Genomic DNA, 17160 nt, shown 5'->3' on the forward strand with positions numbered 1-17160 from the left:
TAACGTCGCAAGTCCAAAGGAACAAGTTAGTTCTATTTGGCAGCCTGAAAAGTGGCATCAAAGGAAGTCAGAAAAATGCAGTGTGGAAAGAAATTACTGCTGCGGTCAATAGCATTGGCGTCGACAATTGAGCTCCAGCTGAGGTTTGAATATTTAATTTATGCATCCGTGATATCTATTTATCTATCCATCTAATATCGCAATTCTTTACATTTAGGTGAAGAAAAAATGGTCAGACCTCAAAATCGCCACCAAAAAGCGTGTTGCTGCCCTTAGGCACAGCACAATGCAGACTGGAGGAGGCCAGCCGGACTCTGGCCTTGCATTGACAAGTGGCGGAGGAGACACAGACGCACCACGTGTGTCCGAGCCAGATAATGGTAAATATTTAATAGCCTAGACTACTAGTATTATTTGTGGCCTGGCCTATATTTAAAATGTACTCTGTCGGCTACACAAACTGGTCCAGCGGCAGCCCCACCAAGCCAGACAACCGCCAGCTGTGAGGGCGCGTCCTCCGCCCCCCGTGCTGGCCCACCACCATGACCCTGGATTCTGACAGCAGAGGTCCTAGAGAAACAAACTGAAATTTGTAGGTCAATGGTGGAGATAAATCGTTCACTTCTAGCAATCATTGAATAGCCTACTTGCCAAACATAAGTATTTAATACTTTACATTTTAGAAGCGATGAATGAGGTCCTGTCTCCTTTGTATAGCCCCCAGATAGGGCATAGGTTCATCTGGTTGCATCGGAACATCAAATGGCACCCTGTTATCCTGCGCAGTATTGTGCAGAACCCCACAGGCCAAAATTATGTTGCAAACTTTTTCTGGTGTGTACAGTAGAGTTCCCCCTGCTGATCCTAGATAGAGCCATCTGCCCTTAAGCAGCCTGACACAGCGCTCCACTGTGGCCTGTGTGCGTATGTGCGCACAATTGAATCTGCACCCAGTGGGGTTACCAGGTATTCTGTGAGGGGATAGCCTTTGTCACCTAGTACACACCAAAATGTTAGTCATTCGAATACTTTTAGAATATTACTTTAACACAGTAGTTACTCACTGAGGAGATGGCTCCGGCCCTGCAGCGCGCCCTCCTACGTATTTTTAAGTGATGAATATGTGGCTGCATATGTTTAGATGATAATAATAATAATAATAATAATAATAATAATAATAATAATAATAGTATACATATAATTCATAAAATTCAACATTTTAGATGCCATATTTAACCTAACTATAAGTCTGGGAACCTCTGTCTGTCTGTGTCTGTCTGTCTGAACGGACACTGCACTAGTATGGTCTAATAACAATTATCCGACACAGCAAGATTTACTACTTTGCACCGCAAGTCCACGCTGACTTAAACACTTGTGTACACGAGTTGGGACTTGACGTGAGATTTGATATATATATATATATATGTATATATATATATACATATATATATATGTGTGTGTGTGTGTGTGTGTGTGTGTATATGTATGTATGTATGTATGTATGTATGTATATGTACATATGTGTACATATGTGTACATATATATACATATATGCAACTCAAAACACAGCAACCTAAAATATAACTGCAAAAAAAACAAATAAAGGCAATAACAGGCCACAGCCTCATATACAGCCATAGCTACAGTGTATTCACGACTGAAAGAATACATATCACTGCAAAGCAGCTCAGCAAATACACTAGTAGATTTAACTATAACCTACTAGCTAACAGAACTATCAAGTTGACTGAACAAACTACTCCTATTTTAGTCAACATACAATTTGGTTGGTTGATAGAAGTTAAAGCCTGGAAGGGGTTATAGTGTTGGCTCTGACAGGGGTATACAGTGATCCCTTTTTGTTCTGTATATAAGATTTTTGCCTTGAACTCCGAAAAGAAGAAATGTGTTGACTCATAAATTATTTTCATATGATACAATACAATGTAGAAGTAGCATATAAATAGTGCATATAATTTAGTAATATATGCATACAATCTCTGCCAGTTGGTCTTTCTTCCAACAAATGTTGATATTCTGGCTCAAAGATGGCAATGACTAATATGCAAAAATCCAAGCTTTAAAACATCAAACATTTTGAGTAATGTGATGTCACAGTTGTCCCAACACAGTACTATAGAAGATGTTTAGTTAGTAGAATATTGTTCTATGCACTGATAAGAAAACTATTATTGCATTAATGTGTGTACTATTTGCTCACTAACTTAAGAAGCCAAAGTCAAACCTCAGAATTAGAAACTGACTTAAAGAAAAGATTTTATTGACCCCAAAAGGAGAAATTCACAGGTTACAGCAGTGCAGGAAACAGGGAAACAGATAAGAATAAATGCAACAAAAAACTACACTGATCAATATATTTGATATTAACTGAAATTTTATATAAAAGGCTTTCTCATGGGGTTAAAATCATGCAGAATTAACAGCAAGTCACCTGTTCTAAGAAAGCTATTTAGCCTCAATTAGCTCACAGTTTTGGTTTCAGAGTACATTCGTGGTTCAGTCTCATTGCCAGAAACCTTTTTCCAGCACACACACACACACACACACACACACACACACACACACACACACACACACACACAGACACACACACACAGTCATAATTCCATCACTTCAGAGGACATTACATTGACTTACATTCATTTCCTGGAGACTTATCCTAACTTTAACCATGACCACCACATGCCTAACCCTAACCCTTACCCTAACCTTAACATAGTCCTAAAAGAACTTAAACTTTAAACACCACCTGCCAAGCACCAAACAGCAGACAGACAAAGTTAGAGACTAGCTGGGGAACACAGTGGAGCATTTAGCAGCTAAAGAGACAGATATTTTTTCTCAGGAGGTGGTGGAGACCAAAACAGAGCTTAAAAGAGAGAATATTGGACTCACATCATCAGGTATGACTCCAAATCAATGCTAATGTTGTCCATAGGCTATTTGATGTGTAAGTAGGCCATTGCTTTCAAACATGTTAGCTGTAAAAACGTTATAAATCAGTGATATGGTGGCAGTTGGGTATCTGTCAACTCATTTTGATTTTTATCTGCCCCCTAGTGGTCAAAAATTGATGAATGCAGCTTCAAGGATATTTGTATAGATGAGAGAATCAAATATGTTGTGTTTTTACTGCAGCACAACTAAGTCAGGTAACATATCACCTACATCAAGACAGCGTACGGTTACTGGTGTGTGTGTTTTCATGTGTGCCTGTGTGTTAGCAGATACCACACAGAGCTGTGACGAAAGGAGCAAAATACAGACATTTCACACACACACACATACACACAGAGACACACACACACAGAGAAGTTTTTCAGCTCATTAGGCAGAGGGTTGCGTGTCTAATCAGGTTTTGTATGGATGGTGGAGGGTCATTATGATCTAATTTACCTTTAGTGGTCATTCAGCTGGGCAGAGAGGGAGGGAAGAGGAAGGAGGAGGAAGGAAGGAGGTGGGAGGGAGGGAGGGAGGGAGGGTAGGCAGATGAGACTGGATGGAAGGAAGGAAAGGGAGGAGAAGGAGAGGAGGAAGGAGCAAGTCAGTTGCATCTCTCTTTCTGTTGATAGTCATTCAGTCATTATATTACTGTATTTTTAGTTTTGGCATTGTGTGGGTGTGAGCGGCTAAAATAAAGTGTAGCAGGATGTGTTACTGGAAAATAAAGTTGATTAAAGAGAAATTAGTAATGGGAAATTCATTTTATCTTTGGAGTGTAAAACGTATAAACATGTCTTTAGCAATCAGTAAATCTGAAGCTGGTAAGTTTATTCCCATTCAGTGATTTATTATACTGTGGCAACCAGAAACAGATGATTGTATGATAACATACAGTGTGATGACCATAACTTAGGAGAGACTCAGCGACCAGACATATGTCCATTCTCTTTTTAAGAGCGGCTGGGATTGACACTAAAATGAGAATAGCTTGTCCACCTTAAAGGTCCGTCCACCTTAAGTGAGCCTGGTCAGGTTAGGCTAACCCATTGTCACTAACTTCGGAGCTAACCTCCTTCACTTTTCCAGCAATTGGGGAAACAACAGACAAGACTTTTCTTGGTCTTGAGAAGCTGCAGAGTTTATTAAATGACACACTGTAGCCTGACCTCTTACTGCTAACCTTTATCTCTGCTCCACTCACATTTATGTCACTTTTCTGCTGCTCTCCACACTCTCGCTACACACACACATTACACACTGCCCTGTTCCTTAAAGGAGCAATGTTACTTTCATAACAGTATCTTTCATGTAGATGCCCTTGGAAGAATAAGGAGAGGGAGGATTCTGGGATTTGATGCACTAGTTGATGTGCATCAAATCATTCCTAAAAGGCCATAATATACCATGCAGGTTCAAAGGTGAAAATAAATAAATTATATATATAATTGTATAACTGTAGAAACTAGGGAAAGGCTATGTTACTGTTCCATTGTTAAGCTAGGTTATCCTAGCTAAATGCTGGAACTAACTCTCACACTGACATGAACCTGAAATGAATCTTCTCAACTGACATTTCAGTATATTGTGTTATAAGGAAAATGTCTTTGTTTTATTAATGCGGCACAATTTGCTCAAATTAACCCCTGTTTCTCCCTCTTTATTAATGAGCTTCACTTTCAAAAGAACAAACACAACCACAGAGTTACGTAGAGGCCAACTGGTGCTAACTTTGGACCCCAGGAGCTGGTTAAATTCCAAGCTGTTCTATGGTGCAGGAACATGTATACACGGGGGTCGGCTGCCTTTGTTCAAGTGTGTTAAATGGGTTAAAGAGTGGTGTCCAGAAGCAGCAGTGTGTGTCCTGGTCAGCGTGCAGGGATAAAGGCCTCCATATGGTGCTGGTCAGTCAGCTCCAGCACCCAGCCAGGAGGGCCGACCACCTGCCAATCACACAGAGCTCTCACAATAATAGGAAGGAGTTACTTGGAGCCTGCCCACACACACACACGCACGCACACACACACACACACACACACACACACACACACACGCACCCACAGATACACACACACACACATATTGACAGAGGTGCAGAGCCCCCGTGTAAATATAAATTTCCAAATAGCATACCATGAACATTGGGGTCAATATGACGACTAATAAGGAACTAATAGTATTATTGTTACTATTACAAACACATAAAAAAAGACTATTGTGTAATGTCTGATGTTATCTGGAATTAAGATTTGGCACGACGCTTCCAGCTTTCATACATTTATTACTGGATATATTTGAAATTCCAACTTAGACATAAAAATTGATTTATGTTTTGCAAAATTAAATGGTATTATTTAAAAGAGTTACAATTTTCTGAAAAACATATGAAGTTGTTTTTGATGAGGTCATGTGACCTTGAAGTTGCTAGGCTTTTATTGGGCCCCTGGCAGACACATGTCCCAGTTAAACCAATTGATAATTTATGGTGGAGAATCATTGGACTATAAGAGGAGGGATGTCAAATTGACTCATGCTCATACTCATACTACTACACTGAATGAGTTTAAGTATATGCTAAATTATGCATGAAAGAAAAGTGAACTTGAAAAATCAACTCAAATTCAACAAAATTTCCCGGCACTTGGCTCTGGAAAAAGGATGTGATGTCATGTTTCTAATGCGAGTAATACCATGTACTACAAATGGTGATGAAACGCATTTGAGGTAGCTAGATGTAACAGGAAACACTTGATTGAATTTGTCTGTTGTGTGGGTTTCAATACAATGAATGGGAAATGGAGCAAATATTTATAGGACGGCAGTGTAATGTGTCCATAGCTTTACTGGCTAGAGTGCTGCTCCACTGCAGTGCGCTCAGTGCTGCTGCCACTGATGGTGGGAAGATACATAAATGAGTACTCTGCTGCTTAGCAGCACTCCAGTTGGAGGGCGAGGAAGAAATCTGGCACCATCTTTGATTTTAAAATGATTTCTATTGACTTTTTGTTTGTTTTTTTTGTTTTTTTCAAGGTGGTGGACTTGCAGTGATACATAGAAATAATTTCAGTTGTTCACCAGTATCATTTGGTTGCTTCTCCATTTTTTGAGTCCATTTCTATTTCAGTGTCTTGGTTTTATTTTAAAGGTGCAGTATGTAGAATTTAGTGGTATCTAGCGGAACGAACTTGGCAAAAATGTTTTAATTAGTGTATAATGACATGAAAATAAGAATTGGGTTTTTTTTTACCTTAGAACGAGCCCTATATATCTTCAAGTTTCAGGCCGCCGTAGGTTCTCCTAAACATCTGGAAGGGGAGGGGGAGGGGTGTTCAATTGGTTGCAATCTACAACCTCACCACTAGATGCCACTAAATCCTACACACTGCATCTTTAAAGAACAAATTGCCCATGTTTTAATCTACAGACCCCCTAAGCTTAATTGTGGTTTTATTTGGGAATTTTTAGACCTTTTATCAGTCATTATGTTCCAATATGACAGAGTTCTTATTCTTGGTGATTTTAACATCCATGTTTGTTGCCTCTCTTCCCCTCCAAAAAATTTTAGACTCTTTTAATCTAAGTCAATATGTAAAGGAACCAAGCCATTACAAAGGTCATACACTTGTGCTTTCATATGATTTCTGTGTGGAAGACGTAAATTTGTTTAATTTTGCCACCTCAGATCATAAGGCAATGCTCCAGGTTCCATTACCCTCTCCTGACTCCAACCCCCAACACTGATTGGCTCTTGCCCCCTAAATTCTCTCTCTGTCCCACAGTTGTGCCAAGCTTTTTTGGAGTTTTTCCAGTGTTTTTATTAACTCTTGCACAAATATTTTAGATTCCATGGCACATTTCAAACACAAATAATCAAAATCTTCTTCAATGCCATGGTTGAATAAAGAGATAAGAGATTAAAAAGAAGGAGGAAGCTGGAAGGTGGAGAAAAAATGGAAAAAAGATAAACATAGCGATTCTCTCGCTTCTCTTAAAGATCTGATGTCCACTTCTCAGTGTGCGATTAAAAGAGCAAGGACTGCCTATTTCTCACAACCTATCGCTAAACAGGGTCATAATGCAAGAATCCCTTTTAAAACCATTAACTCTGTAATCAGTCCCTCCCCAGCCATCCAGTTGAATCATCCCTAGAGAGATGTGAAGAATTTCTTCATTACTTTTAAAAATAAAATAGTATGGATTTGGCAGCACATGAATACAAGTTACAGAGAGATTGATGTAGATTCTGTCCATCTTCAACACTAACACTACACTACACAGCACTCAGACTGATGTGGTCAAGGTCACTAATGACTTACTGCTGTAGATGCGGGCCTGTGCTCCATTTAAATTCTCCTTGACTTCAGATCAGCTTTTTACACAGTGGACCACAATGTCTTAATCAGCCATCTGAAAAACTAAGTTGGCGTCAGTGATGTGGCTCTGGATTGGTTTATCTCCCATCTCTCAAACAGCTCCTCTCGGTTAAGCTGGGAGATTCGTCCTCTTCTTGTGCTCCCCTCTTCTGTGGGGTCCCCTTTTATTTACCATTTTCATGCTGCCCCTCTGGCATATCATGCGTACACATAATATTGATTTTCACTGCTATGCGGATCACTGTTACGCAACTGTATGTCCGGACAAAGCCTGGCAAAATCAGAAATAATGATAATCATTCCCTCAAGCCTCAGTCCCAACATTATGAACAGTCTCTCAGCTATAGTCTGGGTGCCTTATTTCATAATGTGAAAAGAGAGGCCTGGAACCTCTGTGTATTTTTTGATTGACAGTTGTTTTTTGATGCTCAGGTGACTAAAGTGATGCAGTCCTGCTTTGTCCAACTGAGATATTTAACTAAGATTAGGTCATTTGTAGGTCTAGAAAAGGTCATCCATGCTTTTAATTCCTCCAGACGTGACTACTGCAACACACTTTATTCAGGTCTAAGTAGGTGAAACATCCAAAGACTATAACTTATACAAAATGCTGCTGCCAGGCTTTTAACATGTCCTAAGAGAAGCAGACATATCACACCGATCCTTGCTGCCCGTTACTGGCTGCCTGTGACTTTTAGAATTGATTTAACTTCCCCCCCTATATCTGTGACCTACTCACACCTACTCTCATCCTATAGCAGGGCCTGAATGATTCCTGAATCTCACCTTGTCACTAAGGGTGACTGGGCCTTTGCTGTCCGGGCCCCTCAGCTGTGGAACTCTCTGCTTGAGGGTCTCAGGCAGGCAAACTCAGTGTCTTCTTTTAAATCTCTTCTTGAAACTAATTTTTATCTTCTGGCTTTTTCTTAACTGATGGTAATTTGCGTAACTATTCTGGATTATTTTGTCTTGATTTTTATGATTTGGATTTTATTACTTTTTTATACTCCTTGTTTTAACTGTACAGCACTTTGTAACTTTGTTTTGAAAGGTGATATATAAATAAAGTTATTATTATTACTATTTAATACATTGTTAATATAAAATACCGATTAGAGCCTCTTTAAAAGGCCTATTCTGTAAAATACACACTCCTGATTGTAGTAAAATGGTCTACAAAATATTCAAAAACGAGATGTGAAAGATGCAGACATTTCATCATTCTTTTTAGTTCCTAACAATATTAAAGAAGCCTTTCAATATGACTTTAGATACTGCAAGTGCACAAAAACAACAGGGTTTCGTTATAAACATAGTCAAATATAGCATACAGTGGAAAATGGTTGTCAGTAATGGTGTGCAGAAACACAAATTTGTGAATATTATACCAAAAAACTAAATGTTTTGACATTGTGCCTGAGAGTGTTTTGCCTCCTGTTCCAGACACCTACTGGGGAAAAATTTAATCTAAATTTTCTACTAGTCTTAAGACAGCTAAGTATTGTGGTGAATTCCCCGCAGGACCGTGTGTATGTGCCTCCATTTGCTCCATTTCCAAGCACTTGCATTAATCTTTTGTAATAACACTTCAGGCCTCTCGCTCGTCTATGAACGCTGGAATTGTGTTTATCTTTTCAAACGCTTAGAGAAGTCATTCACCGACAACCATTCACTCAAACTGCTCTGCCACAATGCAGCTCTACTACAAATCAAAGCCTCTTAATGACGCCATTCTTTTGACTGAATTTCAACCATTCGTAATTCTTTGGGGAGCTTTCGGCACATTTGATTAGGAGATTAAAAAAACAGAAAATTGGTCGCAGAAAAAAATAAGAAAAGCAGCTTTGCGGGGTGTTTATAGATTTCAATTGTGTCCACTGACAGAGGGCAGGGTGTGTGGTCGAGGTCTTCAAGTGCTACTTCACAGTCACACTCACATGTTTGGAAGGATTGGAGCTCTGATCTGCTTAGATCAGTGGACTGACAAAAAATCTTTTCTGGTAGCTCACATTTTAAAGCTGATATACTCTGTTTTGTAGAATGCTAACCTGCATTGAGTTATGAGTCTGTATTATGTCATATTAAAGGAATTTGAGAAGGCAGCATGTCAGAACCAGCAGCTAATAAAAGAGCTGTCTGGTAAAAAAATAAAACACCAAGACATCACTTTTTTCAGAATCATCTGGCATCCCAACCAGGCTTCCCATGACCCAGCAGCACTGGGTCCTGACCCACTGTGGGCTCTGATCAGTTGACCTCAATTTGCACTTCAGATTCAAAGTAAAATGACCGGTTTGAACCCTGGCAAAAAAGGGCGTCACAAAAAGTCTGTGTTAACAAAGAAAAGCACAATATTGTAAATATGGTCTTTCACATGACAGCACTTTATAAAATGCTTATATCTGGTCTGATTATCTGGTCATGCATCCAGCATTTTGCATCTCAAAAGATTTTGCTTTTCTTTTTTTCTTTTTTTTCCCACTAAAATTGTGATTTAAAAACTAAGCACTACTTTGGCCAGACATTTGAAAACACTGACTTCTTATATCAAAACTTTTCAATTAAAGCTGTTGGTGTTTACTGCATATTTGTAATGATATGGAAAAAAAGATGTAAATACACTTAAAAACACTTTGCTGATTTATATTCGACTGACATTAATATTCAAACATTTACATTTGATTCCAGGAGGTGCAACATTTGTCCACATGAGGGTGCTCTGCCCACACTGACAGAGGTTCTCCCATTCTGTCTACATCAAACTGCAACACTGCAACACACTTACATACATTTTCAGATCTGGAGCAGCTTGGTGCCTGCCTCACCCTGGTTCTGGCAGGGATTAAACCATAACATTTGACTCTATAGTTAGAGACATGTTGCAGCTTTTTGTTGTGTGTGATCATTTATTAAACCCTGGTGTAACAGAAAAATAACAAACAATAAACATCCATATGAGATATGTCCATCTGCTGTGTCTCACTGTGTCTCAGGGTCAGCTGCAGTGCCTTGTATAATGTCCCTGATTCTTTGTGTGTCTGCCTGCAGCGCTTCATTGTGAGGGTCAATCTTCAGAGCTGCTTGGTAGTCTTGGAGCCCTGTGAAAACACGTCACAGCTAGATCAGCTGCCAGCACAAAGTTGTTCTGCTTTGTTATTGTCAGTGTATTTTTAACAATAAAGTACAACATTTTGATGCATAGAATAAAAATGTTGCTGTTCAAACCTTCTGCATGGAGCTGCAGCTTGCAGAGAGCGGAGCCTCGGCGCACATGGGCTCTGGCTCTGGCACCTGCGTTGGCAGCAACAGGTGGAGTCAACAGTTCAAGAGCCTGCAGAGAAATATGTGGGAAGCTGTTTACACACATTTCTCATACAGTAAAAGCTACATATTTTTGGAATACATTGGGCCTCACTCAAGAAGCACTCGTACGAACAGATTCATTCTTAAAATGCACGTACAAGTGATTTAAGAACATTTGTGGTGTTCATCAATTTTGTTGTACGGTGGTCCAGACCTGTCGCACGTGTCATGAATAGATCATCTCTGCCTTTCTTCACTGGGGAGAAACACCTGATTGACTTACAGTTATAATGTTCTAATCTGAATTCATTTGGAGTTTAAATTTGATACCGAAATTAACAAAAGTTTAATATATAACTAAAACAAATGTAATGCAAAGTTACTGTTTTGTTTGCCATATTATCATCATCATGACTGCCAATTTACTGAGAGGTTTTTTAGATTTTTATTGGCATATTTTGGCGCAGCAGCTTCTACATTTCAGTAGTTGCTATGAAACTTCTCTCACTCCAACAGCTGCCTCTGTCTCTCTGCAGCTCCCTGTCCAGCATCATGTTGTGTTGCAGCTGACAGTCTAACATCACCTGCTGAAGGCTGTAATATTCTCTCCTCTAATATCTCTGTGACTGTCACATGACCACCTCTCATATTAGTCATGGAGTGATTTGCTTTAGAAAGATGTTTTTTTTTAGCATTATGGAAGTGATCTTCTGATTTTTGTAAAATCTTGTCCGTGCATTTATCTTCAGTTAGACTTGACTACAGTCTCCTTAAAAAATCGATCAGACAGCTGCAGTTGATTCAGAACGCTGCTGCTCGAGTCCTCACTAAGACCAAGAAAGTGGATCATATAACTCCAGGTCTCAGATCTTTACACTGGCTTCCTGTCTGTCAAAGAATTGATTTTAAAATACAACTGTTAGTTCATAAAGCACTGAATGGTTTAGGGCCAAAACACATTTCTGATCTGCTGCTACGTTATGAACCATCCAGACCTGTCAGGTCATCCGGGACAGGTCTGCTTTCTGTCCCCAGAGTCAAAACTGCACTGTAACATTTATTCTTGTATTTTATACCTCTCTTACTTATGGCTGTTTTTAATTGCATTTAAATGTTCTTTTACTGTGTGTTTCTTTTGCACTTTGCCTTGATGCTGTTAATGTTTTATATAAAGCACCTTGAATTGCCTCGTTGCTGAAATGTGCAATATCAATAAACTTGTCTTGCCTTCTAATGGCCAGTATGAACAGGAGGAATGATTACATCCTATCCTTTAATGTTGATGTGAAAATGAAAAGTTTCCAAAACTCCAATACGTTACTACAGGTGTCAATAATTTTTCACCTCAGTAACTTAATTGCACTCTTCCTCTTCTTTTTTTTCTCACTTTTGACATTTTACTCCACAAACTCAATGGAGATGTGACATTGATGTGACATAAGTATCACCTGTTGTCTTGTGTAGTTTAAATTTTATGTATGGAGCAGTGGAGCACAGACTGTCACAGACTATGTGTAACACACAGACAGTACAGACCTGAGAGGAATCTTCAACGGCCTTGTGAAGGTTTCTTAACTTCAGATGACACGCAGCTCTGTTTGAATACAGAGCTGGAATCTTTCTGTTGAGTCTGATAGCCAGGTTGTAGGCGTTCACTGCAGCCAGGTAGTTTCCAGTCGCAAAACATTTGCTGGAGGAAAAGGAGTTTATTTAATGATTTCATAATACATAAAAACAAGAGTTGACGTTAACAATGGTTTTGAATACTCACTCTCCTTTCTCCTTTAACCAATCTGGATTCCTCTCCTCCTCCTTCAGGTCCTTCAGCTCATTAACATCTGCATTCACTGCACATCTGGCTTCTGCTTGTTTTTTGAGCCACTGGTTGGATAAAAAAAAAATAAATGCTATGTTATTTCATAGTATTATGTATAAAATATCACTTTAATGGACCCATGAAATATGTCCAAAGTGATCAAAATGATATTTTGCCAGCATAACTGAATTAAACTGATATGTAAACGACATGTATTTGAAAGTGACAGCTTGCCCATATCTGGACAATTTAGACACTTTAACTCCAAAGTATAAATGCAGATACTAATCTACTTCTGGACACTACAGAAATAGATTTAAATAAAATTTATCTTGCCACAAAAATCTAACAAATAACATAATATGATCAAACAGGTAGCTGTCAATTAGAGACACAAGTAACATATGTTAACACTATTGAAGGAATTGTATTTGCAGGAGTCTACATTGAATAAATCACAATTGTCAGCTGTAAATAAATTAGATTAATGATTTATTTCATAGACGTATCACTTCATGACTGTACCTCTTCCTCCTCTGGCACTCTGGACTCTCTGAGGGCTGTTGGGAAAACCCGTGGGGTGAATGTGACTTGAATATTTCCAGAGACTCTTGGAGGAGGCAGATCCACGTGTTTTTTCTTGCTCTTTGCTTCACTGCTGCCCCTTCCATCTAAACACAGGAATACAGTGATTAACATACCGAAACCAAACAGTAAGGCACATTAGATCGTGCAGGAAATTACTGACCAAGTTTGACCTTTCTCCCGCCTGAACATCCGTTCTCATGCTTTTCTGTCACGGCTTTCACCTTGTCTTGATCACCTCTTTGACTTTGGAGTTTTAGTTGGGCTTCTTCCTCTGCTTTTTCTCTCTGCTTCAGCTGCCATGCTTCCAGCTCTGCTGTGGTCCTCTCTCGCTCAGTGTCCTTCATTTTCTGGATCCTCTCTCTTTCCTCCTTTTCAAGCTGTGAACAAATATGATCAGTTATTTAAATATATATCCTTCTAGACATCAGAGCAGGTATTAAATTATCATTTTTGGACACTTAGTGAGTATCTTACCTTCATCATTGTCTCCAGAGCATATTTCTTCTCTGTATGCTGTTTCTCTGCCTTGGCTTTGGACTCTGCAGCAAGCTTCTCCTGGTGTTTCAGCAGAGCTCTTTCTCTGATCACCTTCTTTTTTTCTTTATCATCTGAAACATATTGACATATAATGGCAGATTTATCTGTGTGTGAAGGTTTGGGAGAAATTTAGTCAAATCAAGCAGACATTAAAAATCATATTGATGGGGGAGCATTTAGAGTCAGTGTTCCCTTCTAAGCAGAGAGTTGGGTGTAACAATTTAAGAGCCCAAACTGAAACACTAACATACTGATGTTTTCAGCTAATATTAGCTTAATCCATATATGTTTGTTGTATGTATTGTCAATCTTAAAAAAAAATCATTTAAGTCATTTATCGAGCTAAAATTCCCAACATCTGGTTCTCTTTCTGCTTTTCTACATACATACATGCATAGAGAAATAATAATGCATCTGAGAAATAATAATGTGCATTTCTGACTATTTTCAGACACTTTATTCTCTCTCAGTACCTTTGTCACAACTCTATAATAAACTCTATAATGAGACATCCTTGTCAAAACTCTGACAAGGATGTCAAAAAATGATACATGTCATGGTTTGGGTTTAGTAGCAACAAGTCCAAAAGTAAAACAATGCCCTAATGAGCTGATCAATCCATGCACTCTCTTACTTGTGGTTATCATCAGCTGCTCCCACAGTTTGTTGGTCCTCTTATGCAAACTGATGACTGCAACTCCATTTCCAATCTTTGCTGTGCTTCTGTCATCATCTACAGGTTCAGACAGGACGGCTTCAAACAGATATGGTGGGAAATGCACCTGAGCAGGCAAGAAAGGGGAAACCATCCCAGAGTTCAGTGTGACGTATTGTATTGGATGAAACTCCTACAAGTTTAAATGTTATTAAAACAATGGCTAAATAAGGAGAGCAAGAATTGCCTAAATACTTTAAATAGTATTTGCAAGGGTTTTATTCGTGTATTTCGACGTGTTTGTGTGTAACTGAATTATTGGCAAAATGAACAGTGCGGTGAGACTAGCTACATAAAGGGACCGCCACGTTGTTGTTAATTAGGTTAACTTTACCTTCAGGTACTCGTCTGTACACAGAATATCCACCTTCACGGCTTTCGCTCCTTTTAAAGGCACATTTATATAAACCGTCGAGTCTGTCTGCGTCCATGAGTAGTCTGTCACCAGCAAAGGCATTTCCAACACTGCCAGCCAGAGTCAGCCTCCTGCTGGAGTTGCACTAACAGCTAGTTGGAAGTAGCTTAAAACCAACTGCGTAAAATGTCGATGGAAAAAAATGGACTTCTGTGATAAAGGACGAAGAGTAATGAACGGTAGCTACCATAATACATTTACCAGCTACAGGTTCTAGTAGGCCTGCTGCTGCATGGCGTCTTGTCACTATGGTGACCAGAGAGCCCGCATGTTGCCTTCAGGTCTATAGGAAACATCACTATTACACAGTGTAATATGACGACGATGATTTATCGTCTAATTTTCTGTCGTTACACCTTTTAAAATTATACAAGAGGTAGTAAAGATCATCGTAAATCACATTTTTGATTTGTAAAACCTTAATTCTATTTGTGGAAAAAGAAAAGACCACATTAGACGAGCTCTAGAAAAATAAATATTGTCGCCTATTTATAGTATACTTGTCAAATTTGGATTAGATTAACTCGTCCAGTGGTTTTTGAGTGGGACGTTTGGCAATTTACTGTATCCCACACCGAGTTAATGATTCCTTGCTGTCTGGGTATTTATAAAAACAACAACAACAACAACAGCAGCAGCAGCAGCAGCAGCAGTACAATAACTTTTTACTCTTTACAGCACAAAGGCAGAAGTACATAGTGCATGTCACATAGGAAATTAAAGGGGTTATTATGGGTGATGCAAAGGTAGAACTTGTGGTAGTCTAGTCATACCAACTTATGAATTGATTTATATATAATTTATACATAAATTGACAAAAAGCAGTAGACAAAAAGCCTTAATGCAGGTGTACAGTGCAGGTAGAATTTAAGACATAAAGCTGTCTCAGCAACTGACGCCTTCTCCTGTCCGTCCTCTTCTTCCTCTTGTCAGTGACATCCATTGGGGGAGGGTGATGAATCCCTTCAACATATTCAAGGCATTATCTTAGCAAATTATTAATGGAACCTGTTCAGCAGTATTATAAAACTGAAAGCTTTCTATAAATGTTCTTATATGTCTTAATGATAGGTCAATATAATGATTATTAAGTTTTAAATACCTGGAATGCTGAGTAATGACCATAAATCAACAGTTAAACAAATTTAATTAATCTGACTCATAAATCAGATTTTTATACAAGCAATTAATGGTTTAGGCTCTGTCTGGTGGGAATGCTGAAGTCATGCTCAACTGTTAGTAAAACCACCAGACAAGAGTGAAGGTAAAACACTGACACATGTATAAGATAATGTTATCAGCCTGGTCAACGTGATACCTTTCAGGCATTGTCCGCTTTACTGTTGAGGCAGCTGGATCTTCTTTACAGAAGGCTGGTGGTGTTCAGTGCTTTTTAAATATACTTAATTTGTTGAGGTATCATTTCAAAGTTATTATAGGCCTTCCTCGCTACAATAAATGTATATTTATTCACTTGTTTAATTATTTGTATTCAAAAGTGATTTAAAGTTATTGATAATCTCTGTCTGTCTCTTCAGGCAAGAGGTCATGTTTGGACCACATATGAAAAGGAATAAAAGTGGTCTTTTCACTTTAGTATGATACCACCAGAACTGTAGAACCAGACTCTGGTCTGAAGACGTTTCTATTATCTCTGATTTGTCTTGGTGTCTGCAACCAGTCTGGTTAATTATAGTGGCTTTTTTGCCTTTACTACTTAACATTGCTGGCTGCTCTAGTAGTAGACTGAAGAGATTGTACTGCTGTCAGTCACGTGTCAGTTTTCTAAAGAGATGCAACGCTTTAACATCACCTGCACTGTCCTTTACAAGTGTTGGTAATGCTGATTTTCCTTTGTGTGTCTTTGCCATGTGAACAAGTGTTCTCATTTTTAACATGTGAAAAGATATCATACTTTCATAGTTAGCATGTAAGAATATTTAATTTCTGATGGAATTTTATCATCATCATCATTTATCAGTCGGACTGTCTGTCAGTTGGTTGCTTGGTCCACCACTTCGGTCCAGACTGAAATATCTTAACCATTAAATTTTGTACAGATATTCATGTTCCCCAGAGGATAATTATAAAGACTTCAATGATCCCTTGACTTTTCCTCTAGGGCCATCATCAGAGGCCACCAGAGGAAGTTCCCAGGGTATCTTTTCGTTACATGGCTTCACTGAGCCTAACATTGGCTGTCCAGATAACCAGTACGATGAAGCAACCTATCAAATAGCTCAGTCAACTCTGCATTTTCCAGCTACAAGTGCATTCATGTGAAAGAGTTGTTAATTATGAGTGACATCATCAGAACCATGAATGAAGTACTTCATACAGTGTGAGATGAAACTGTGATACCAAGTACCTGCAGAAAACTTTTATATAGGGACAGCAAAAAGTCATATTCATCGAAGTGAAATGTAAATGATAGCCTGTAATCATACAA

General features: G+C 38.8%; 1 protein-coding gene across 1 annotated transcript; it reads right to left on the bottom strand.

Moving 5' to 3' along the window:
- Positions 1-9891: 9891 nt before the first annotated feature.
- On the bottom strand, positions 9892-14978 carry dnaaf4 (dynein axonemal assembly factor 4). Its single transcript, XM_042412081.1, has 9 exons — positions 14631-14978; positions 14216-14363; positions 13519-13652; positions 13205-13421; positions 12982-13127; positions 12412-12521; positions 12177-12330; positions 10563-10668; positions 9892-10435 (listed from the first exon to the last, which is right to left on the bottom strand). The coding sequence occupies exons 1-9, from the start codon at positions 14751-14753 to the stop codon at positions 10317-10319; spliced, it is 1257 nt and encodes a 418-aa protein (XP_042268015.1). The 5' UTR covers positions 14754-14978; the 3' UTR covers positions 9892-10316.
- Between the last annotated feature and the right edge of the window lie 2182 nt (positions 14979-17160).

The sequence above is a fragment of the Thunnus maccoyii genome, chromosome 5 (genome assembly GCF_910596095.1).
Source record: "Thunnus maccoyii chromosome 5, fThuMac1.1, whole genome shotgun sequence".
Lineage (NCBI taxonomy): Eukaryota > Metazoa > Chordata > Actinopteri > Scombriformes > Scombridae > Thunnus > Thunnus maccoyii.

Bases quoted from the DNA above. Each gene is read 5' to 3' on its own strand.
- dnaaf4 (XM_042412081.1), bottom strand. From the start codon at position 14,753: ATGCCTTTGCTGGTGACAGACTACTCATGGACGCAGACAGACTCGACG. The intron at 13,128-13,204 runs GTCAGTAATTTC...TCCTGTGTTTAG, and splicing joins CGGGAGAAAGGTCAAACTTG to ATGGAAGGGGCAGCAGTGAA. The intron at 10,436-10,562 runs GTTTGAACAGCA...GTGTTTTCACAG, and splicing joins GCTGCAGCTCCATGCAGAAG to GGCTCCAAGACTACCAAGCA.